Raw genomic sequence first — 26,932 nt, 5'->3', positions numbered from 1 at the left:
TCTTGAAGAGTACTCCAAGAAGCACGACGAATGGGAAATGAAGAACTTCAAGATTCTTTCTTGGTTCTTCGCATCCGTCGAAACAAAGATTAATGCCAACATTATCATGTTCAAGAAAGCATCGGAAGCTTGGCATTATCTCGAGAAAATGTATACATCAAGAAATCTATCCCATAAGTATTACCTTCAAAAGAAGGCCCTCTCCCTTACTCAAGGTGAAATGTCTATTAGGGAATATTTTGCCGACCTTTCCTCCATTTGGGATGAGCTTTCCATGCTTGAACCAAAATGGAGTGGAGAGGCAATTGAACTCCGTCACAAACAACTTGAAGAAAATCGGTTCTTCAATTTTTTGAATGGGTTAAGACCGGAATTTGAGCAAATAAGGTCGTCACTTCTATCCTCCTTTACTCCTCCCTCTCTTGAAGATGTTCTCACCAAATTAAGTGGTGAGGAGACTCGTATGAGTTTATGTAAACAAGGACCAAATGTTCTTGCGGTTCCTTGTAATTATGAAGAAAACAATGAGGTCAATGCTGTATCAAGACCCAGAAATAATGTAAAGACCTATCGTCCTCCTCATTTCAAATCACAAAATCAAGGAGGAGATGGTGAACAAAGAGGAAAGAGGGAAGAGGGACTATAGCAAGATTGTTTGTCATTTTTGTTAAGAACCGGGGCATATCAAGCCCATATGTCCCAAATGGAAGAAGCTTCTCGCCATGGCTACCATCGGTGTACCGCAAAAGTAAGAGGCATCATCAAGTGGGTCACTCTCTTTAAATCAAATAGTGGAAGCCCTTCAACCTCTTCTCAAGGGAGCTATATCCGGTGCCGCCGTATCTACTTCTTCCATCCCAGGTAAAGTCTCTTGGCTTTTGGACTCAGGTGCATCTTTTCATATGTCCCCAAACATGTTTTCACTTTCCGATTACTCAAAAAATGTTTCTCCATCCTTTGTTTCCACTGCGGATGAAACCTCTCTTGAAATTAAAGGAATAGGTAATTTTGAAACTCAAAATTTTTTCATTCCAAAAATTAGATTTATACCTAAACTAAACTTAAATCTTCTCTCTGTTTCTCAACTCTCGGACCATGGTTTCGATATTAAATTTTCATATGATAAATGTTTAATACAGGATCGCCGGTCCGGGAAATTGATTGGGGAAAGCTTTAGAAAAAGAGACCTATACTATATGGAATCTCTCCAAGTTCCAAAATCTTTTTGTAATGTTGCCCGGAACAAAGATATAAATGTGTGGTACAAGAGACTTGGTCATCCTAATGTCACCAAGTTATCTTATTTACATTTTGCGAAGGATCCATGTAAAAGTTCTTTTTCTTGTAATGATTGTATTCTCGGAAAAATGCAAAGTTTACCTTTTGAGCAAAGAACTATGTTCTCATCTAAAAGCTTTGAAATTGTTCATTCCGATGTTTGGGGACCCGCACCTGTTGTTTCAAAAGGAGGCTTTTCTTATTATGTCATTTTTGTGGATGATTTGTCCAGATATTCATGGATCTATTTTCTTAAGTTCAAACATGAAGTTTTTACGTGTTTTAAAACATTCCATTTAATGATCAAGAATCAATTCAACAGTAATATAAATATTTTTAGAAGTGATTCTGGTGGAGAATATCTCTTCAACCAATTTAAAGTATATCTTGAAGATCACAGAATTATTCACCATAGGTCTTGTACTAAAACCCCCCAACAGAATGGGTTGGCCGAAAGAAAACACAGGCACATCATTGAGACCACTAGGACCCTTCTTATTTCCCAAAACATTCCTAAAAATTTTTGGGCTGAAGCAACTCTTGCTTCTGTTTATCTGATAAATCGTTTACCATCTAGGATATTAGGGAAAATATCTCCCTTTGAGATCTTATACAAGATTGAACCTGATTATAATAGGTTACGAGTTTTTGGGTGTACGTGCTTTATACTTACAGATAAAAATGACAATCTCTCTCCCAAGGCTATCCCCTGCGCCTTTCTTGGGTATTCTGAAACTCAAAAAGGGTTTCCATGCTATGATCTTCGAGATGATAAGTTATATGTTTATAGAAATGTAACGTTTTTAGAAAATGAAAGTGGATTTGAAAAAAATGTTTCTCCTTTTTGACTTATTAACTAGCAATGATGATATATCTAGTGATGATGATGTATCATCAAACCATGATGAGGATAATGATGGTGATGTTGAAGAACATAACTCACTCAATGGACAAGAAAATCGGATTTCAAGTGATCTCATAACCTACTCACGTAGAAACCAAGACACCTTTAGAAGTGCCATTGACCAATATAGTGAGCTTGTTTCTGCTATCGATCACCGAAGATCTGAGAGGAATAGGAGACCTCCAACTCGTTTTGTCTCTTTTGATTCCTTTTCACCCCGGTATAGGGCTTGTCTTAGTGCCATTCACTCTTACTTTGAGCCAAGGAATTTTGAAGAAGCTAAAAAATGTATAGAATGACAAGAAGCCATGCAAAATGAACTTAATGCTCTTAAAAGGGCTTGAACTTGGGATTCCCAAACTCTACCCATAGGAAAGAAAGCTATAGGTTGTCGATGGGTTTTTAAGGTTAAAACTAAGAGCGACGGATCCCTGAAAAGGTATAAAGCTCGCTTAGTTGCAAAAGGGTACGAGCAAGAGTATGAAATTGATTATGAAGAAACTTTTGCTCCTGTAGCCCGAATGGTTACATTCAGATGTCTTATTACTATTGCATCTATTAAAAATTGGAATATTTTTCAAATGGATGTGAAAAATGCTTTTTTAAATGGTGATCTTAATGAAGAAGTGTATATGGATGCTCCACCCGGCATGGAGATCCCTAAAAATAAAGTTCTTCGTCTTCGAAAGGCTCTCTATGGTTTGAAACAACCCCCCAAAGCCTGGTATGACAGATTTACCAGTGTAATGCTGGAAAATGGTTTCTCCTCATGTTATACTGACATTGCTCTATTTACCAGAAAATCTAATGCAGGGATTGTGATATTATTACTCTATGTTGATGACATGTTAATTACAAGTGATGATGTTCAAGAAGTCAAGAGTATTAAGTCCGTCTTGACTTCAAAATTTGAGATGTCAGACTTGGGTTTTCTGACATATTTTCTTGGAATTGAGGTTGCCTATTCGCAACGTGGTTATTTTCTATCACAGTCTAAACTTGCTTGCGAGATTATTGACAGGTCAAGAATTTCTGATGACAAAGTATGCGAAACTCCTGAAGTTGTTGGAGCAAAAATGAAGATTGACGACCGTGTTCTTCTAACCGATCCTACTCCTTACAGGCAGTTGGTAGGTTCTTTAATGTACCTTAGCATTACTCGACTTGATTTGTCACATGCTATACACATCGCCAGTCAGTTTCAGCACGCTCCTACAACCGTTCATATGAGTGCTGTGCTTCACATCATCAGATATTTGAAGGGGACTGTGAATAAGGGAGTATTTCTATCTTCTTCTTCTGAATTGAAATTGCTTGCTTATACTGACTCAGATTGGGGAGGTGACCCTAGTAACCGTCACTCCACCACTGGCTTTTGTGTTTTCTTAGGTGAGTCTTTGATCTCATGGCGATGTAAGAAGCAACAGAAGGTCTCACTATCATCCACTGAAGCCGAATATAGGGCCATGGCATTTACCACCATGGAAATTGTATGGATTCGACGCCTTTTAGAAGATATGAGAGTGTTTATCAGAGAACCAACAAAGCTATGTTGTGACAATAAAAGTGCAATCTATATTGCCAACCACACCTTTCACGAGCGAACAAAGCATATAGAGATGGACTGCCATTATGTCAAAGAAGAATACTTGAAGAAGGTCATTGATCTACCATACGTGACGTCTGAGTATCAACTTGCAGACTTCTTCACAAAAGCTCTATGTTCGCCCAGATTTCATTTTCTTCTTGACAAACTTGCGGTTATCACATCGTAAGTTTGAGGGGGGGTGTTAAAATGTATCTCCGAAAAACCTAGTTGTAAATATAAATATATATATATATATATATATATTTAGAGATACATATACATATAATATATGTATATGCATCTCTATATATATAAATATATATTTATATACCTTTTTTTTTTATTTCTTACCCAAAAAGGGTATTATTGTAATCTTGCGCATATTCCATTTGGAATATGTTGTACTTTTCTTTTTTATTTTCCTTTTGTAATCCCTTTTATTTTTTTTATTTTTAATTTTTTTTTTTTATTAAAGGTGCATTGGGGGTCCCCCAATAGAGTCGTTGCCCCCCCCCCCCCCAACGGTCACAAATGTGACTGTTGGGGGCTCTCCAACGACTCCTTTGGAGCCCCCTTTTTGCACCTCTTAGTTCTTGTATAAATAGGGGTGTTCCCCCTTTGTATTTCCTAAGCTTGAGAGTCTCAAGCATTTGCTTCCATTTTATGAAATACATGCATTATTGCATGTTTATTATTTATACGCTTTTTGCGTATTTTGTTCAAGTGTTGTGAGAGTGCTTTCGCGCACTTCTTTTTTAAAGTATTTATGCTTGTATGCGTATTGTCTCTTTGTAGACAATTTCACAATATGTACCAAACATTTCCACAACAAATGTGATATCTGGTTGAGTGCAGTTCTGCGCGTACTGTAAACTCCTAACCGCAAGCATATGGGACAATTGTCATTTGAGTCTTTTCATTATCATCTTGAGAATAGTCCTTTAGACTCAATTTATCATCTGATATAGGATTTCTGAGAGAGGCCATGGGCACCATTAGTTTTATCATGACGGATCTCAATTCCAAGGACATATGCGGCCTCACCCATGTTCTTTGTCTCGTGTAGTATGCTTAAATCATTAGTTGCAAGAATAATATCAACATATAAAACCAAAATTATAAGCTTACTCCCACTAGCCTTAAGGTATATGCACTGATCAAGAATGTTTTCAGTGAATCTAAAGTTTAAAATTACCTGATTAAACTTTTTATACCACTGGCGGGAGTATTGTTTAAGTTCATAAATTGACTTCTTCAATTTGTAAACTAAATGATTCGAGTCATCTACACTGAAACCAGGAGGTTGTTGCATATATATCTTCTTTTTTCAATTCTTATTCAGGAAGTAGTTTTGACGTCCATTTGATATAATTCTAAATCAAAATGAGCAACGAGGTCCATGATTATCTTCAACGATTCCTTAGTTGAGACAGGAGAAAAAGTCTCATTATAATAAATGGCCTGTATATGTGTAAAATCCTTTGCAACGGGCCTAACATACCTCTTCACTTGTCCTTTGAAGTCTCTCTTGGTTTTAAAGACCCACTTACAACTAAGAGGTCTTACTCCATCAGGTCGAGGTACCAGATCTCGCACTTGGTTCTTTGCCAAAGAGTCAAGCTCTTCTTTCATGGCATTGATCCACTGTGTCAATCTTTCACTTTCAATGGCTTCTGCAAAGGTGAAAAAATCATCATTGGGCTCTTGCAAATACACTACATAGTTTGGATGAATAACATAATTTTTGGTCCTCTTAGACCTCGATACAGGTGCTACAGGTGGTTCAAAATGAATTTTTGTATCTCGTTGTTGTATATCATCATCAATAACTTGTTCTATTTAGGATTGTCATTCATTGACAGGATTTTCCTGACATTATCCAAAGGAACAATGATAGGGAAAATTGGGATCTTATCCTTCGCAAGTATGAAACCTAAATCCTGCATTTCCTCAAATTCGAAACTTTGAGATGCATCTATCCCAACAGAACTACTTTCAAGAAATATTGCTTTATTTGTTTTTGCTATCTGTGGTGTATGAGATGAACAATAAAACCTAAAGCCCTTTAATCTTTCTAGATAACTAATGAAAAATCCACTAGTCGTTTAAAGATCAAAGACTTTTATATGTGGGTTATACAGTTTAGCTTCAGTTGGACATCCCCATATGCGCATATATGGCAAAGAGCGTTTTTTACCAGTCCATAACTCGTAAGGAGTCTTTTGGACGACCTTCGTAGGAACCTTATTCAAAATATACAATGCAGTCTTAAGAGCTTTACCCCACAAGGTCAAGAGAAGGTTTGAGTGATTCAACATCGCTCAAATTATTCCTTTAAGCGTACGGTTTCTTTTTTCAGCTGCACCATTTTGTTTAGCATTACCAGAAATGGTATATTGAGGTACAATACCTTCACCGGTCTGTTTATCTACTCTCTCTTTTAAGATGTGTCCTAACTTTCGATGCCAAAGCAAATATGATTGATCATCCTGCTTGTAAAGAATTGGAAATGTGTACTGTGACACCAGAATCAATCCACCAATTATGCAATGAAACATGGATTAAATTGCACTCATGAGAAACAAACGACTTATTACATTTATTCTTGAGTCATTTCTTGTGTTTCAGGCAGTCTACATTCTTATGTCCCTTCTTATAGAAAAAACACTTTATAGAAAAAACTCTTGCTTGGGATATGATTTTCGCCTGAGAGTTTAAACTTTCTCCAGAGGTTTTTTTCTTGTTTTTCTTCTTGAAGGGACTTTTCTTTGCTCCCGACCTATGTTTTTCCTAGTGAAAGGTCATATGTGCACTCAACACCCTCTCACTCGTCAGTCTTTCTTTCTTTTCAACACACTTGGTCAAGAGGTCATTAAACGACTACTCATCATTATGTGTATTGTAGGAGATCTTGAAGTGTTTATATTCAATAGGCAACAAGGTCAAAATCAGATGAACCAGAAACAAGTTTGAAATAACGAACTTCATGTCATTTAGTTGAGATGCAATGTTTCTCATCTCTAAGATGTGTTGTCGGATGTGACTATCACCATAATATTTTATAGACACCAACTCTGACATCAGTGTACTGGCCCTAGCCTTATTAGAACTGACGACCTAAGCCTCAATGACTCCTAGGAATTCCTTCACTGTCCTACAGTGACAGATGGCGCCTCGAATGCTCTTAGATACTCGAGATTGCAAAAGCGACATATGCTAAATCTATTCGAGCGCTCCCACTTTTCAGAGGTAGCTTTCTACTCGGCTGTACTCTGCTCTGTAATAGTGAAAGCTTCGTCAATTCTAAGAGTCAAATCTAGGTCCATATAATCTAGAGTACAACAAACAACAACAACAACTACGCCTTCATCCCAAAACAATTGGGGTCGGCGATATGAACCAACAAAGAAAATCATTCTGGGTCTTCCACATGAATCCTTCTCCTCCATTCATTTCTATCCAATGCCATGTCCTCGGTGAGGTTCAAAGCATTCATATCATTTCCTATCACCTCCATCCATGTCTTCCTAGGCCTACCCCGACCTCTTTTAACTAATATATTTTCCCATTTCTCCATCCTTCTAACTGGAGCATCATTAGGCCTTCGTCGAATATGTCCAAACCACCATAAACGATTCTCTCTCATCTTATTTTCAATGGGTGCAACGCCTACCTTCTTATGTATCTCCTCGTTCCGAATCTTATCTTTTATTGTATTTCCACACATCCATCTCAGCATACGCATCTGAGCTACACTCATTTTTTGAATATGATGTCTTTTGGCAGCCCAACATTCCGTACCATATAGTAAAGCGGACCTAATAGTTGTCCTATAAAACTTTCCCTTCAACCTCAATGGCATTCTACGATCGCACAACACTCTAGTTGCACTCTTCCATTTCATCCACCCAACCTTTATCCTATGATTTACATCTCTATCAATTTCTCCATACTTTTGAATGATAGATCCCAAATATTTGAAAGAATCATCCACCAGTATTTCTTGCTCACCAAGCTTCACTACACTCCCATCTCTATTTCGTTGCTTACTAAATCGACATTCCATGTATTCTGTCTTACTCTTACTCAACTTAAAACCTCTTGCTTCCAATGTCTACAACAACAACAACAACAACAACTACGCCTTCATCCCAAAACAATTGGGGTCAGCGATATGAACCAAAAAAGAAATTCATTTTGGGTCTTCCACATGAATCCTTTTCCTCCAATCATTTCTATCCAACGCCATGTCCTCGGTGAGGTTCAAAGCATTCATATCCTTTCCTATCATCTCCATCCAATTCTTCCTAGGCCTACCCCTACCTCTTTTAACTAATATATTTTCCCATTTCTCCAACCTTCTAACTGGAGCATCATTAGGCCTTCGCCGAATATGTCCAAACCACCGTAAACGATTCTCTCGCATCTTATTCTCAATGGGTGCAACACCTACCTTCTTACGTATCTCTTCGTTCCGAATCTTATCTTTTATTGTATTTCCACACATCCATCTAAGCATCCGCATCTCAGCTACACTCATTTTTTGAATATGATGTCTCTTGGCAGCCCAACATTCCGTACCATATAGTAAAGCGGGTCTAATAGTCGTCCTATAAAACTTTCCCTTCAACCGCAATGGCATTCTACGATCGCACAGCAGTCCAGTAGCACTTTTCCATTTCATCCACCCAACCTTTATCCTATGATTTACATCTCCATCAATTTCTCCATACTTTTGAATGATGGATCCCAAATATTTGAAATAATCATTCACCGGTATATCTTGCTCACCAAGCTTCACTACACTCTCATCACTACTTCGTTGCTTACTAAACCGACATTCCATATATACAGTCTTACTCTTACTCAACTTAAAACCTCTAGCTTCCAATGTTTGTCTCCATAATTCTAACTTAGCATTAACCCCAGCTCTAGACTCATCAATCAAAACAATATCATCAGCAAACAACATACACCACGGTACATTTTCTTGAATTGATCTCGTAAGCTCATCCATCACTATCGCAAATAGGAAAGGGCTTAAAGCAGATCCTTGATGTAACCCAACCGTTATCGGAAAATTGGTTGTCACCCCTCCACAAGTGCGGACATTGGTTACTACTCCTTCATACATATCTTTAATTATACTAATGTACTTGAGAGAAACACCTTTCTTCATCATTGTCCACCAGAGAACGTCCCTAGGTACTCTATCGTATGCCTTCTCTAAATCAATAAAAACCATATGCAAATCTTTGTTCCTCTCTCTATATCTTTCAATAAGTTGTCTAAGAAGATGTATAGCTTCCATAGTTGATCTTCCAGGCATAAAACCAAATTGATTCTCCGATATCATGACAACCTTCCTCAACCTAGACTCAATCACCCTCTCCCAAAGTTTCATAGTATGACTCATGAGTTTTATACCACGATAGTTTGTGCAATCTTGTATATCACCCTTATTCTTATATAAAGGCACCAAAGTACTCTTCCTCCACTCATTAGGCATCTTATTTGTTCGCCAAATCAAGTTAAAAAGATTTGTCAACCATTCTAAACCTTTCTCTCCCAAGCATTTCCAAGCCTCGATAGGTATACCATCTGGGCCAACTGCCCTTCTTGATTTCATTTTTTTCAAAGCCTCTGCAATTTCTTTCTTTTGAATCTTGCGCATGAAGTCACGATTTATCTCATGAAAAGGAATGGAGAAGTCTCCAAGATCTTGAGCATGACTATCATTAAATAGCTTATCAAAATAATCTTTCCATCTCTCCTTAATCTCCTCATCTTTGACTAAAACCCTTTGCGTTTCATCTTTGATACATCTAACCATACCCAAATCCTTCGATTTCCTATCTCTCATCTTTGCAAGCCTATAAATATCCTTCTCGCCTTCTTTGGTATCCAACTTGTCATAAACCTCCTTATATACCTTAGCCCTCGCGTTTCGAACAACTTTTTTAGCTTCCTTCTTTGCTATCATATACTTCTCCAAATTCTCATTATCACGACTCTTACTTAGATTTCTATAACACTCTCTTTTAACCCTAATAGCTAATTTGACATCCTCGTTCCACCATGATGTATCCTTACCTAGTGGTGCACCGCCTTTAGACTCACCCAATACCTCCTTAGCTACTTTTCTCATACCACCCGCTATCTTATTCCACATTGATTCTGAATCCTCCTCGAGACACCAATCAACTTCCTTAACTACCTGCTCTACAAACATTCCTTGTTTAGCTCCTTTCAGTGCCCACCACTTAATTCTAGGATCTATCCTATGTCTATCCCTTTTGCGGCATTGTCTAATTCTAAGATCTAAAATTAAGACTCTATGTTGTGTAGCTACACTTTCTCCTGGTATAACCTTACAATCGATGCAACAACCCCTATCTCTCTTTCTAAGTAGGAAAAAATCTATCTGACTCGTATTAACCCCACTTTTAAATGTTACTAGGTGAGACTCCCTCTTCCTAAACCAAGTGTTTGCTAAGATCATATCATAGGACAAACAAAAATCTAAAATCCTTTCTCCACTTTCATTTCTTTCTCCTATACCATAGCCTCCATGGATATTCTCAAATCCATCCCTACTAATGCCTACATGTCCATTAAGGTCACCGCCGATGAAAAGCTTTTCTCCATAAGATGTCTCTTGTACTACTCCATCTAAATCTTCCCAAAATTGATGCTTAATGGAATCATCTAAACCTACTTGAGGTGCATAAACACTAATAATATTAATAATATCCGTACCTAATACTAATTTAATAAGTAAAATTCTATCACCCTTCCTACGGACCTCAACTACATTATCTATAAACTGACGACTCATAACAATCCCTACTCCATTCCTATTCCTATTTATTCCTGTATACCAAATCTTATATCCCCAAGGTTCTATCACTTTAGCTTTCTCACCTACCCATTTGGTCTCTTGAAGACATAAAATATCAATATTTCTCCTACACAAAACATCTACTAACTCTACCAACTTACCAGTTAAAGACCCTATATTCCAAGTGGCTAACCTAATTTTATGGTCTTGGACTAACTTCTTTACCCCCACCCGTCCAACAAAGTGAGGGAACCCTTGCCTATTTGACACCACACCCGGGCGCCGGTGTGACGCGTCGCTTCTGGGCGACGACCTAGCAACCCTTGCACATTTATCACTGCCTCCGGGCCTAGAGAGTACAGCGCGTCGCTCAGCAGGGAACGCCCCAACGAAATTCTCATATTGGTTCATTTTCATAGGATATGACAAAGTTTTTATGCTGGCTGTCACAGGCCTACCGCAACCCTCCTCCTTTATCCGGGCTTGGGACCGGCAGTGTATAACTACACAGGCGGAGTTTCCATATAATCTAGAGTGAATAATGTTATTTCTTTCCAATTCGAGAAATTAGATCCGTCTAAGATGGAGATGTTATTAAAACCGTCAATGATGAAAGAACCTGATACTGCAAGAAAAGAACTTATAATTGCTCAAACAAGACTCATCTTGAAAAGGTAAAAACCGAGACCTTTTATTATTTACCTTTTCTAAGATAAGCATAATTGGGTCATTATCGTTCCACTTTTGGTAAAAGCGATAATATTCATAATTGCTTCGTCTCCTCAATTTACAAGGAATTGACTTCAATTGGTGAAACTAGTGTAATGAAATAAGTGTAATGAAATAAGCGGAAGAAACCAAGAATGCTAAAGCATTCACAATGTCCCACACAGACAAGTGCAACAAGCACAAGAGAGAAAATCCACTAAGGGATATACAAAGGGCCTTATAAAAAGGCTACACACATGAAAAATAATATCACTATTATTGAAGAGGAGCTCTCAAGAGCAATACAACATACATGGGGGGTTCCCCCTATTTATAAGAAAAGGAGACCAAAGGGGGCTCCCAATAGAGTCGTTGGGAGCCCCCAACGGTCACATATGTGACCGTTGGGGGCCCCAACGACTCCATTGTGGGGCCCCTTTTCGTTATCCAAAAAATACAAAAATAAAAATAAAAATAAAAAATAGTGAAATTAGAGAAACAAAATAAGTACCCCTATGGGGTACTTTGTGAAATGACCATAATACCCCTATCGGGTATTATGGTATTATTACATATGTTTTAACACCCCCCCTCAAACTTTACGGGGGAATGACCGAAAGTTTGCCAAGGAGGAACAAGAAGCGAGGAGCAGGCAGGGCTTTGGTGAAGAAATCGGCAAGTTGATATTCTGAAGTGACATATGGCAGTGTTACTGTCCCACGAAGATATTCATCACGTACATAATGACAGTCCATTTCAATATGTTTCGTCCTCATGGGAAGTGTGGTTGCTGGCAATGTAGATGTCACTTTTGTTGTCGCAACAAAGCTTCGAAGCCCCGGTAATTTCGACTCCCATATCTTGAAGAAGACTTCGAAGCCACACCAGCTCCATTGTAGTAGTTGCCATAGCCCTGTATTCTGCTTCAGTAGAAGACAATGAGACTTTCTGCTGTTTCTTGCACCTCCAAGCAATTAGTGAATCTCCTAGGAACACACAAAAGCCAGTAGTTGAGATTCGATCATTTGGGTTTCCTCCCCAGTCAGCATCAGTATAAGCTAGTAAATCTAAGGAAGAGAGTGAGGATAGGAATAGCCCTTTAGTCAAAGTATTTTTAATATATCGAATGATCCGGAGCACAGCACTCATATGCACAGATGTAAGAGCATGCTGAAATTGGCTTGCAGAGTGCACAACATGAGCAATATCGGGCCTGGTGATAGTCAGATAGGTGAGGGAGCCTATGAGTTGCCTGTAGGGCGTAGGATCATCCAACAGAACTCCATCCTCCAGTCGTAGCTTAGCATTGATAACCTCGGGAGTTTCCACCTTTTTATCATCTGAAATCCCAGATTTGGAACATATGTCTGCAGCAAGCTTCATCTGTGACAATATATACCCTCGAGGAGAGTATGCAACTTCTATACCAAGAAAGTACCTGAGAAAACCTAGATCAGACATATCAAAATTATGTTTTAACATATTTTTAACTTTAAGAATACCGCTTTCATCATTGCCAGTGATGATCATATCATTAACATAAAGCAGAAGGATGATGATACTATTACCTGCATGTTTAACAAAAAGAGCAGTGTCAGTATAACAGGAGCGAAATTCCAATTGTAACATGATAGCACTAAATCTATCATACCAAGCCTTAGGGGCTTGTTTAAGACCATATAAGGCTTTTAATAACCGAAGGGTTTGACCTTGGTTAACACTGATTCCCGGCGGAGGGTCCATATATACTTCTTCATTCAACTGACCATTAAGAAAGGCATTTTAACATCTAATTGGAATATAGGCCATTTCTTAGATGATGCTACCGCAATTAAAGTTCTAACGCTTGTCATGCGAGCCACGGGAGCAAAAGTTTCCTCATAATCGATGCCATATTCTTGTGAGTATCCCTTAGCAACTAATCTAGCTTTATAACGCTCTAGGGAACCATCACTTTTTGTTTTGACTTTGTAGACCCATCGACATCCTATAGCTTTCTTATTTGGAGAAAGGTGAACTATTTCCCAAGTTTTAGCTTTATTTAAAGCATCTAGTTCAACTTTCATTGCTTCAACCCAATGAGGTATACTTTTTGCTTGATTATAATGGGAGGGTTCATAGTAAGAATGCAAGGCTATTAGACAAGCTCTATATTTAGGTGAAAGAGTTTCATATGAGACAAACCTATTAGGTGGAATTGATTCTCTAGAAGAACGCCTAAGGGAGGTTTCTTCTAGGGGTTCATTAAGCCGCAAGAATTTTTCTAAAGCACTAATAGGTTGGGCTTCCTCACACCGAGTGTATACTTGGAGATTGTCACCATTAGTTGGTGATACATCATTATCATGAGAATCATGAGTATTTTCTAAACATTCCGGATGACTCAAAGAGTCATCATTTGAATCTTCTAAAAGATCATTGATAAACATATAATCAATTTCATTTGATTTTTCCAATATGTCAAATCCATTTTCATCTTCTAAAAAGGTTACATCTTTGGAGACAAATAACTTATTGTGTTTATGATCAAAGCATCTATAGCCTTTTTGATTTTCACCATATCCTAAAAATACACATTCTATTGCTTTAGGTGACAATTTATCTCTTTTATGTAAAAGAACAAAGCATTTACACCAAAAAATCCGAAGACGATTGTAGTCGGGTGTCATATTAAAAAGTTTTTCATAAGGAGAGATATTATTCAATTTTGAAGATGGCATCCTATTGATTAAATAGGTGGAGGTTAACACGGCTTCGGCCCAAAAATTTTTAGGAATATTTTTAGAAATGAGTAAGGATCTAGTGGTTTCCAAAATATGCCTATGTTTTCTTTCCGCTAGACCGTTTTGTTGAGGAGTTCTTGGGCAAGATTTTTGATGACAAATGCCATGTTGTTTTAGATATGATTGAAAATCATTTGATAAGTACTCTCCACCCGAATCGGATCTAAGAATGGATATTTGACTTTGAAATTGATTTTGAATTTTTGCATGGAATTCTTTAAAGAAGTTAAAAACTTCCGATTTAAAGTTAAGAAAATAAATCCATACATATCTAGTATAATCATCGATAAAAGTAACATAATATGAATAACCACCTTTAGATAGAACCGGAGATGGCCCCCAAACATCGGAATGCACCAATTCAAAAGGTCTTGTTGTCACAAAGGATCTAATAGGAAAAGGAGTAGACTTCATTTTGCCAAAAATGCAATCTTTGCAATTGATATCTTTTTCTTTACAAAACTTGTGTCCAAAAGGAAAAAGATACATTTTAGAGTAACTTGGATGTCAAAGCCTTTTATGCCAAGTTTCAATATTTTTGTCTTGGACATAAGTACAAAATGAGGTATTTGGAAGCATTAAATTATCCATAAAATAAAGGTCTCCCTTCCTATGGCCTTGCCCAATCCGCTTCCCGGACCGGAGATCCTGCACAAAGCACCCTTGGGATGAGAAAGATATTTCACATCCATGGTCGGCTATTTGAGAAACGGAAAAGAGGTTAAGATTTAATTTTGGAACTATTCTAACTTTTGGAACAAGGAAATTTTGAACATTTTTAGAATCAAGAGTTCCAACACCATTTATTTTGAGAAAAGTTCCATCGGCCGTAGAGACACAAGACATTTTTGAATTGGTGTGCACATTGGTTAATGCATTTTCATGAGGGGTCATGTGAAAAGAAGCTCCGGAATCTAAAATCCAAGAGTACGTACTGGGAGGTGATGATGAGGCAATGGCGGCACCGGAGGTGGAAGAAGTGACCTTTAAAATTTGTTGAAGAGCCAAGGAGATTTGTCCAAGAGTATCTTTGAGATCCCCGTTCTTGCCGTCATCTTCTTTGGTGGTGGATTCTTCAACGGAAGCCACCTTTGGCTTGAATGCCCCATTTAGCTTTGGGCAAACGGGTTTAATATGTCCCGGCTCATAACAATGGTGACATATAATCATTTTTCTTCCACCACTCCCTTGCTTACCAAAATGAGGTGGTTTGTATGTTTTAACATGATTGCCGGGTTTAGATACGGCAAGAACTTCCTCTATGCTTTTACCCATGCTATGCCTAGTCTCTTCTTGAGTAATCTCGGCAATAGCTTCTTCTAAGGGAGGAAACGTGGATCTATGGAGAAGTGAGGATCTCACTTGTTCAAATTCGGGACGAAGCCCAAATAAAAATTGAAACAATCTATCTTGTTCCATTTGTTTTTGTCTTAGAACCACATCCTCCATAGATACCTATTTAGGCTCTAAAAGAGCTAATTCATCCCACAAAGGATTTAGAGCACTATAGTAATCTTGTATGCTCATGTCTCCTTGTTTTGTGGTTCTTACTTTTTCTTGCAAGAAATAAGCTCTTGCAAGATCCTTTTGGGTAAACATACCCTTCATAAAAAACCAAGCTTCATTTGCCCGACGGAATTTTGCAATATTTGCACATACCTTAAGTTCGACATTATTCATAAACCATGCTAGGATTTTTGCATGGTTGCTCTCCCAATCTTCCATTTGATGATTATAATCTTCAATGGCCTTGAGACGAGCATCGCCTTCAAGTGCTTTCTCTTGATCTCCTTCCATCTTTGTGAGCTTAAGTTGGGGTTCCGGAACGGTTCCCATTACATAACCCCAAAGCTTCTTGCCTTTGAGATTATTCTCCATTGCGGATGCCCACATCATGTAATTTTTTTCATTGAGTTTGAATGATAGATCGATCTTGACTTCCATTGCTACACAATGAAGATGTGAGAAAGAAAAGAAGTAGAGAGAGACAATATTTTACCTTTAGTAGATCTTATGGCTCTGATACCATGTAATGAAATAAGCGGAAGAAACCAAGAATGCTAAAGCATTCACTATGTCCCACACGGACAAGTGCAACAAGCACAAGAGAGAAAATCCACTAAGGGATATACAAAGGGCCTTATAAAAAGGCTACACGCATGAAAAATAATATCACTATTATTGAAGAGGAGCTCTCAAGAGCAATACAACATACATGGGGGGTTCCCCCTATTTATAAGAAAAGGAGACCAAAGGGGGCTCCCAATAGAGTCGTTGGGAGCCCCCAACGGTCACATATGTGACCGTTGGGGGCCCCAACGACTCCATTGTGGGGCCCCTTTTCGTTATTCAAAAAATACAAAAATAAAAATAAAAATAAAAATAAAAAATAGTGAAATTAGAGAAACAAAATAAGTACCCCTATGGGGTACTTTGTGAAATGACCATAATACCCCTATCGGGTATTATGGTATTATTACATATGTTTTAACAACTAGCAGATCATGTAAACAGAAACAATTCAACACTGTACCTTTGGGTACGAACATGCTTCATGGGGTGGTATACACATTTACTATTATACCCTATATAAATTTGGAACATAATAACTTGACCTACTTTTGGTTTGAATCATTGTTTCATAAAGTCACACACAATCATAATACTGAATCTTAACGTGGTCCAAAGAATCCTCAATCAACAAAACTCAGATCACTTTGGTAATTGCATGAGTCAGTTAATCGAGATCTTTTACCGCAAACATATTCATATTATGGAGTATGCCCATCCACACATGATAATGCATGTATATTCATAACAAAATATCTATTATATCATAAAAAATACAAATTTATGCTTCAACTTATATGCATAAATAAATTTTGATGAAAACACATCGCATATGTCATGAATTTAGTCATAATTCATGCTTAAATATCATGTCTAACTTAAATAATATCAAATATATATAAAAAGTCATGCTTCCATGATAATAAATACCTATACAACATGAAAAAATAACAAAAACATGCTCTTATAGGTAAAACCCGGGATCTTCATGCTGAAACTTGTCTAAAAATGCTCTGAACCGATTTGAAACGACCCCAAACTGATCAACTAAAGGCCTGAATCGGTCCTGAAACTGTTGAATCAGCATGAAACATGTACAAAAGCCTATAAACCCTTAAAACTGAATGAGAAAATCTCTGCTCTTTCATAGATTTGTGAAAAATTGATAGGAATAGGTCAAAAATTGCTCTAAACCGGTCTCGAAACGCCTCATATCGGTCACGAAACCGATTCAGTTTTAAATAGTACATGGACCTTATTTCGGACATGATCTAATTCAATCCATATCCAGATCTAATGGATCCCGGGTCGGATCCCCCTGGTCCAAATTCAAACCCATTAATTACCTGTTCATGGGTTGGACCCCACGATCCATGATCCGACTTGGATCCATACTCGATCCAAACATAATTCAGATAGGATCTTAATCCACAAACCGATCCATAATCGGACCCGATCCAAACAAGAACTGAGTTGTCGAACTGATTCAGATCCATAAAGTATCTGGGTTAGATTCGTATCAGACCCAAACCCGGAACTGCATATGGGTCCGGGTCCGGTCCGGTCTCCGAATCCGAATCCGAGCCAGACATCAGATCCAGACCTGATCCACCCAGTCCATAACAAATTCAAGTCCGCCCCGGGATGGGCGGATACTCGATCCACCCAGACGGAGAATCCGGGTCTGGATCGGGTCCCTCGAATTCTGATCTAATACTTGATCCACATGGATCGGGCCACCCGACGGGCATTCAATTTTAAACCGAACGCCTTCGGTTTTACACAGAAACCGAAAGCCCCACGTTGCCCCTCTCTTCAGGTGACCACCGACACCGATGGTTCCGCCGGCGAAAGCCACCCCGCGACGACAGACTGATGCCAGCGTATCCTCCCCACCGGCGTTGGCGAAGGTAAGGAGAAAAAGGTTTTTATATTTTACAGAGGGATTACCCCTTCTACCAGGTATCCGACGATCGACCACAGTAGCCGACGACGACTGCCCCTTGCGAGGGCGACCATCTTTCGTCAGCCAACCCCGCCCACCGATGATACCAATGACGGAGGAAAATCGACAGAAAATTTTTTTTTGTTTGCAGAGGGTTTACACTCTCTTCCTATTTTCCTGGCCACCGCCACTGGTAGCCGCCTTCGGCGGGCGGCTCCAATTGTCGTCAGCCACGACCAGCCTCTAGTGGCCTGCCATCACCGGGGGCTGCGGCGGGAGAAGAAAAAAAAGAAAAAACTGGGTAGGGATCGGCCTCCCCCCCCTTGAACCTTCATGCCGACAATGGCCACCACTGGCGGCCGACCTCTGTCGCAAACGGCGACAGCCAGCTGCCATCATACCCCGCCATTCGTCGGCGTTGGCTACACTTACTGTGGTTGGTCACAGCCACAGTAGTCGGCCGTCTCCTGCAGCCACTATAGGCGGTTGTCCTCAGGCTGCCGTTGGCGATGTTCGGCCACTGTCCAACAAAGCCTGACCTGGTGTTCAAGCACCCCATGGCGACCCATCTAAGGTGGCAGAGCGCTCCTTGTGGGGGAGTTTCAAAGAAACGACAGAGAACCCATATCCGGCAACCACCGCCATCCTTCACGGGGAAAACAGTAGCTACTACTGTCAACCCGCAGGCGGTGGTTCAATGCCTCCCCCATCGCCGTCCAACTTCCCAATGTTAAAAGGGAGTCCGGCGAGGTAGAATGCCGACATAAGTTTCAGCAAGTGTCACATGAATGTCGGCGCACCCACACCACAAACACAGCAGAATGCGTGGCATGGGCCTATAACCCAATGTAAGCGTTCTTAAAACAGAACCAGAATGTAAAAGCAAGAATACATGCCGGTAGATGCCATGGATGAAACGAGCGTTAGCGTAGGTGCGCGACGTTCTCCTCAGCCTATTGACGCCCACAATGAGCTCAGGCCGTCAAGTCGATGGTGAGCAGGACCCTGAATCCAAATGAGAGAAAGAGGACATCCGTGGTTGCACTCATCAAGCAACCATGCCTCTTTATAGACTTCTAAGAGAAGGCTGTAGTGGGAGGTTACCACAATCAGTGGTTACCCAGTATGGGCAGTTTCAATAAGTGCTTTGTAACTCCCATGAGTCATGCTATCTCATGATGTACCCATGTCAAACAGGGTCACATCAAGTTGGATACGATCCATATTTCAACATGAAAATGTTATCATTTATAGATTTGAAAGATCCAAATAAACGTATTAGTCTACTTGTTCATCAATGCCAGAAGATGTGAGCATGTACGAGTGTGGGGAACTCCAGAAACCTTGGGGATTCCCCATTAAGGATTCACAGAGAATTCATTGGGTTGGATGCTAACATAACTACATAAGTGCTGTGGAGGTACGAGAATTGATGTTGGTGACGACACACCGTCATACCCAATTATCTGGGTTGTGTTGTCAGTCTTTCTTGCACATGACCAAATAGGACTATCTGTATATCCAGTGCAGCTTGTGCTTATAAACTTGCAACAAATTGATTCATGGATCATTTGCTTTGAAACAGATGTGCTTTCATCTAGTTATTGAAATGACCAGCTGTTTCATCTGGTTATTGGAATGAGCAGCTTGTGAATCGAAGTTCAAAATTGTAATCACTGCTTCTTCACATGTTTCAACTGGTACTATTTACTGTTTTTTCTTCCTTTTTGTTTTTGCTCCTAATGCTTGGCCATCCAGACAATTTTATATCATCTGAGTTCTCCGAGCATGTGTATTGTCTTGATTGATCTTATTTGTATGGATAATTGTATGCTGGTTAGCTAGGACTAAAGTGCTGGAGAACTTTCATAAAGATAAAGGCGAAGGAGACTAAGCCTATGGTTCCTTTTCTTAGCCTACCTTTGATGAAACATAGTCCACAATGCACCTTGTTTTGGACTTGCCCTTCGTCATCACTTCATGTGGGATGATAAGACTTCAAATGAAATATTATAACTGTATTTTCCTCTCGTGAGCCCATCCTGTCAAACTTCTGAGTTTATAGTATAACTGTTTCAATAACTATGTGACTTCAACCGACATTTCTGGGCTTGCAATCTCCTTTCTCTTGTAATTGTATTTCTGCTAAGACAACTGCATATGTGTCCAGTGACCTAGAGCATCACGAAAAGGCACTCTTCATATCTCAGCCACCAAACTGTTGTTTCTGAGAGGCCTCTAGATGGCTTTCTTTTGGTCATGGGTTTTTCTGAAATCTGAACTAAAAAAATAAACAGGTGGCCTTTTATCAATATATAAACTACCTTGAAATGTTCTTGATTTTTAAACACCCCCAAATGCTACAATGAGCGAAACAACATATAGATGTTTCCAGTATGATATCAGTGATAGTTGATAGTTGACAGGAGATTCTGCATGGTGAAAATGAGGTTTTCAAGTAAGCATCTTGTTGCTTGTGAACATTGTTAGTGGCCATATTTCCAAGCTATTAAGGTGAATTCTGAAGATATCCAGAAAATGAAAAGGATTTACTGGTGAAGTGGAAATTAGTGAAAAGGCAAACTTGAATTGAAGCTCTCATAACAATTTAATATTCCAGCAAGGTACATGATCTGTGAATCATGATGCCAATTATTAAGAAAAGCACTTTGAATTGGCAAGTGAATGACCGACCCACAAGTCTTGTCATGTTCACTGTTGCTGCCGATTTGGATCTCTAATTGACCTAGTCTTTGGGCATATCTGAATCCCCAAGTTGCTTATGGATTCAAGGATCTGGAATGATGTTTTGGATGCTATATCCAGCAAAACTACCTGGCAGAGACAGTGAATGAAACAATCCAACAACGCTATCTAATGATCCTGGGAATTAGTAGGATTCTATTTTCTATCCAAACATCAGCTATCCTTTGACCATCACTATAATAAAACATTATGGCATGTGTGGTTTCTTTTTTTCCCTTTAATGCGGTATGAGCATAGAGATGGATGATTATCTTGATAATGGGCTTGAACTTTTCTTTGAGCTGGGACTCTCTCAATTAGCAGGAGCAACCTCATAAACTCACTAACAACAACAAACAACAACAACAACAACTACGCCTTCATCCCAAAACAATTGGGGTCGGCGATATGAACCAAAAAATAAAATCATTCTGGGTCTTCCACATGAATCCTTCTCCTCCAATCATTTCTATCCAATGCCATGTCCTCGGTGAGGTTCAAAGCATTCATATCCTTTCCTATCACCTCCATCCATGTCTTCCTAGGCCTACCCCGACCTCTTTTAACTAATATATTCCAAAAATTGTTGCTGCCATAGGAAGGTGCTAATAGCTGCATCAGCATGAGAAACGGGTTCCCAATTGCTCCATATTCTCGATTCTCTTATTTTGGTCATGTTTACTGTCTTTTGGACCATAAGCTATGAGGCTATGTGCCATGCCGTAAAAAGAAGTCATTGCACCTGTCATGATGCATGGTGCAAGATGAACAATCCACAAAGCACAACCACGATTGGTGGAAAAAAAATCCATAAGATTTCTTAGAACCTCATAAATGGTTTTCTTAGCAATGACATTTATTGCCACCTTTCTTTACCATGTAACTGAAGTCATTTCAAATTCAATATTCACTCGCAGCTGGGATCAGCTCTTTAAGGATCCCCGATGAACTCTTGAACACCATCTTGCAATAAATATGAAAGGAACTTGGAAGGTTAGCTTAAGCACCTTAATAGAAAAAAATTGGGGTTTTTTATCTGGAGAAAAGTTCTCAAAGAAGCTCAGCAAACCTTGGAAGACTGAAATGGAGATGCTAAACAAGTAGTACCGCTGAGCTGCTTATTTTGTGCCCTGACTCCAATTGCAGAGTTTTGCTTCCAACATTTTGGGGTTATCTCTTGCTTCCTAATCTATGTATTCATCAAGATATTTTATCTCTAATAAATTTTTGTTTCGTTCAAAAGAATTTATCATCCATCCTAATGGCAGCATCATATAAATAATCATGAGTTGATGCATGTGTGGTTCATTTGTTTCCTGTGTTTGCAGTTGTCTTTTCTTGCTATTTTGAACACTTTCTATGATGATTTCTGAATCTTAATCCATGCAGGACACCAATAGGAAATCTCCCATGGAGCTAATTAATGAAGTTCCACCTATCAAAGTCAAGGGTCGGATTGTTGCTTGTGAAGGAGGTAACAACAGTACTTTTTTTATAAGCAAGCTGGGGCTAGGCAGACCCCTACCAGTGTATTAAGTAATAAAAATGCTTTACAAAAATTAATCTTCCTCTAACAGAGGATGCCAGTCTGGGGGATGGTCCTTCCACAACCTCATCATCCCCATCCTAGCCATTTTTGCTAAGGTGCCTGCCCAAACAATTCTGATTGCAAAAAATTTTAATGTAGCTAATTATATGTTGGTTGTACTTGTACATTCTTTGTTCACAAAAATTGGTGAAGATATCCACTGATGCCCCCTGAAGGTTGCTCAAATCCTTTCGGGGAGGACCACCTTTCCTCTTGAATGCCAGATTGCCAGGCGACCAGATTTCTGGATCTCTAGGTCTTCTTTGCCCTGCCCTTTGGGTCTCCTTGCCGACACTGCACTTCTAACCCGTATGGATACTGGGTTTGGGTCGCTAAAGCAGAGAGTTTTCATGAGAACAAGTACTGTTACTTAAAAATGGTCGGGGAGAAGCCTGGGCCGCCTTCTGTTATTCACTCCGTCGCCATTTTTAGGTAACAACATTACTTGTTCTCATGAAAACTTTCTCCTTTGATGACAAAAGGTTGGTTTTGATTATGTGGGTCGTGGAAGACAAGCCACTTCAATCAAGGAGGACTTCTCTAAGTGTGGCTTGCTTGAGACCATCCTATCACCTATGCATTATGGTGCATGACATTGGTAGCACTCACAATTGATGCTCATTTCTGATGGTCTTTTGTGTTTTTGGTATTTGTTCGCAGATAACAATCCAGCTCTTGGGCATCCTATTGAGTTCATATGCCTCGACCTGAAAGAGCCAGCTGTATGTAAATATTGTGGCCTGCGCTATGTTCAACGTGATCATCACTAGAAGTTGATAGTGTCCTTCATTAGGTTCCTGCTACTGATGAATCGAGAAAGGCCTCCTATCCTTGTGAGTGTCATGTTTGCGGCCTTCATTTCTTTCATGTAAGAACTCTGGGATATATGTGACATGTACTTGCTTGTCCCCAATAAGAATGTCACTGATCATGATCAATTTGTTCTGCACTGAATGAAATGCAAAAGATGACTTATGTATCTGAAATGGGTTCTTTTTTTAGATTGTTTTCTCAACATTTTCCTCCGATTTGGTTCATACTATTTATGGATGTGTTGCCGACTTTGCTGGTAAATGATGACTATAATGAAAGAACCATTGGCCAAGAAATAATGATCCCAGTTGAATGGGAAGCAATGCAGTAGGTTACAAATTGCATCCCCAACAAGAGTAGCCAGTTTTTTAGGCGAGTCTTGTGGCCTTGCCCCATGAGCACGTTGTTCCAATAAAATGGATCCATATTTATTTCTTTTGTAAAGTGTTTTTTTTATTAAATTTATTTAAACATTCCTCGCAATAACTGAGTTTTTCAGCCAATTTCGTGAATAAGATGGATTTTCCTTTTTTTCTTGATATTCAAAGATTTATTATAAAAAACATATTTTAAATGAAGCTTTGCTAACTTATTATTGTTTTTTTTTTTGCCACCTTCACAAATTATTCTTGAATCGTCCAGGCTGAATGTTATCTCCAGAACTCAGGTGACCTTGCAAGATGATCCTGTCGATTCTATCAATAATTATCCTGTCATGCAACTAGGACTGGTAAACGAACCGAACAAAGGCATGTTTGGGCTCGACTCGGCTCATGTTCGTGTTTAGCCATCCGAACACGAGCTGGCTTGTGTAAAAATATTCCATGTTATTTAAAAATGGAATATATATCTTTTTAATATATTACACTTAAAATATATATATTTCTTTATATATTATACTTAAAAGTTGATCTTTTATGTATATTTTTCATTCATCATTATCCTTTTATATATGTTTTATGCATTCTTCTTTTTATACATTACACTTTTATTGATTATTTATTTATTTATTTATTTATATGAGCTCTCGTGAGCCGAACACAATCGTTTAAGCAAAATGAGCTGCTGATGGCTTGACTCGCCAACTATACGAACTGATCACGAAGCTGCTCAGTTTGTTTACCAGCCCTAAATGCAACGGATCCAGCTTTTCAGAGTTTTTTCTTGCCTATGGGTTCATAGACCCCTCAATCATGTGTTGGTGAGACTTGCCAAGCTTGGTGCTATTAGAATCTCACGTGTTTAGAAGGATGCCCCAAAGGGTTTAGCACAGTGGTATGGGGCCTAGGCCGCTAGGCAAGCTGTCTAGGTTCAAATCTCATGGGCATCACCCCCCTTGCGCAAGCCCAAGCCTGGCGATTTTCTGAGGGCAAGGGGTAAGCTTACCGACTTTTACACTGTCAGGACAATGATTGTAAGTACAGCAGGCAGAGTCACCACAACTAGGTCTCCTATCTTGGGAGCCAGCAAGGCTGGCAGTGCTGGTGTAAATTAGGATGATATGACCATGGACTCTAGTTGATCATGGGATGGTAAAAGATGGATCACATATGACATCTTATTGATGTATTCTACATAGTTTATTTGCTATGCATCGACTGTTGGATAGGATATTTTTTACTAGAAAATATGATTTTTAGATGCTTGAATACTTAATGAAAATTCTGAGTTATTGAGTTTTGAGCCTTGAAAATTCTGCTTACACATTGTTATTGGGTTATCCAAGAGTTGGTTCCTATAAAACCAAGCATGTACATCCATACATTTAAATTTTAAAAAAATATCTCCATGAAAAGTATCAGTTCACACATATTCTAATGGTTCAAATAGAAAAAATAAAAAAGGAATGATGTCATGTTGTATGCCCTGTTCCTAAGTGACTAAGAGCAAGGAACAGGTGTAATGTGATTGCATAAAAAAACTTGTCTCTCCATCTTACTAAGGGACACCCGTCTGACTTAAACTTGTGGGTTTGGGCTTAATTAGACAGATGTCATTGCATGAGAAGGGATGACACATGTTTCTTGTGCAATACTGCAATCATACAGATCCCGATCCCCAGGCAGTAGGGTTGCAAACGGGTCGGATCTAGTAATAAGAATTTGCAAAATTAAGCTGTCCCGAATACAAACTGTCCTACTCCCTAATGCATTTTGAAATCCAAAACCCGACCCATTGGCATCCCTACCAGTCAGTGGTAAAACATCTTTGGATCTCCCTCTCTCTTACTAAGGAACCTGCTGCTTCAGCCTTATAGAAGGCTCACTCTGGGTATTGCACCTTGACGTTCTTTTAGCTTGAAGGATTTGAGCCCAACTTCCTAGACAAGTGTGCAGAACCCTTGTGGGCTGACTTTACAGCAATTTTGGGACAAGAATGATACCAAGTACATTCTGATATCTGTTGTACTTGTATGTAAGGGGTATCAACGGGTCTAGTTTACCCTGACCCAACCCAGACCAAACCCTATAGGGTCTGGGTATGAACAAATAAGAAGATCCAATTAAGACTTGAGTCCGGATCTGATGGTCCAATTAATACATGAACCCGGGGGGTATAGTTTGTGAAATTTTATACCAGACCCAGACCCGACCAGAGTTTCGATTAAGACCCACTATTTTTCAATATAAAAATGATAAAAAATATTATTTTACAGGGTATGGTCCGGGTTTAGTTCATGTAATTATTATTGGGTCCAGGTATGGTTTCTCTTATAATAGACCCGATTAGACTCGGTTCTGAACCCGATACCATACCCCAAAATCTGGTCTAAGTTTGGTTCCACCTGGTCCGAACCAAACCTGACCTGTTGACACCCTTAGCTGTATGACACGGTAAAAAACCAGATGCAGAAACCCAACTTGCCTACCAAATCAGAAACTGGTACAGGTGTAGTTGTGGTACACTTTATGCCTGTCTGTGTTGACCAATGTTGTCAGTATCGGTTTCGACTTGAATCCCGAATATGTCGATTTGGAAGCTAATTGAATCAAGTTTAATAGGACATTTTTAGTTTTTTTTCAAGGTAGAAAGCAAAATCATTAAAAAGTAAAAATATATTAAAATATTAACATGATTTAAAAATATTAAATCATTTTTTAAAATACTACACTATTAAAAATTGGTCCTTATCAATTTGATTTTGGGCATGTACAAATACAATGCGAATTCATAGTGATAACACTATGTGGACCATTGTTTTTCCCTTTGCTTTTCAGTTATAGTGTGGTAAAGGGGTAGTGAGCAGGTGCTTGATTAACGTGCTTGATGGGTTTTTCAGCTTTTTCTGTGTTTTTTATGCGATTGTGGTCCTGTAAATGTGTTGGTCATGGTCGATTTACTAAGAATCCACACCTGAATCATGTGTTTTTGATGAGAAAAATGATGTTTGGAGCCTAGAAAATTTACAAAGATTTTGGACAGTTGATTCTTTGAACCTTATAAAAACCCACCCATGTGTCTGAATCCAACACTTCAAGAGCTGATCCTTATAAAATCAAGTACATAGATCACATCTGTACGGTCAGAAATAAAAAATAAAATGAAAAAAGGCCGAAAAAACCCATCAAGCACCCACTACTCACTAGAGCTAGTGGTTGGTAATGCAAAACAAATAGTTAAAAGGGTTTGGTACTTAATTAAAGCAAGAATCACTAAAACATGAGAAAT

General features: G+C 38.9%; 1 protein-coding gene across 1 annotated transcript in view; it reads left to right on the top strand.

The window, feature by feature from the left end:
• The window catches only part of LOC149845233 (NADH dehydrogenase [ubiquinone] iron-sulfur protein 6, mitochondrial-like), an 83,266-nt gene extending 59,836 nt beyond the window's left edge, over positions 1-23,430 (top strand). Inside the window, exons 2-3 of the mRNA XM_089997517.1 lie at positions 22,252-22,336; positions 23,111-23,430. Of these exons, the coding sequence (XP_089853643.1) occupies positions 22,252-22,336; positions 23,111-23,220 (195 nt within the window). The 3' untranslated portion in view covers positions 23,221-23,430. The remainder of the gene's footprint in view (positions 1-22,251; positions 22,337-23,110) is intronic.
• The last annotated feature ends 3,502 nt before the right edge of the window (positions 23,431-26,932 follow it).

This window comes from Nuphar pumila, chromosome 2, assembly GCF_984573655.1.
Source record: "Nuphar pumila chromosome 2, dmNupPumi1.hap1.1, whole genome shotgun sequence".
Taxonomy (NCBI): domain Eukaryota; kingdom Viridiplantae; phylum Streptophyta; class Magnoliopsida; order Nymphaeales; family Nymphaeaceae; genus Nuphar; species Nuphar pumila.
Note: the sequence above shows the minus strand (reverse complement) of the source record. Positions and strands in the feature narration are given on the sequence as shown.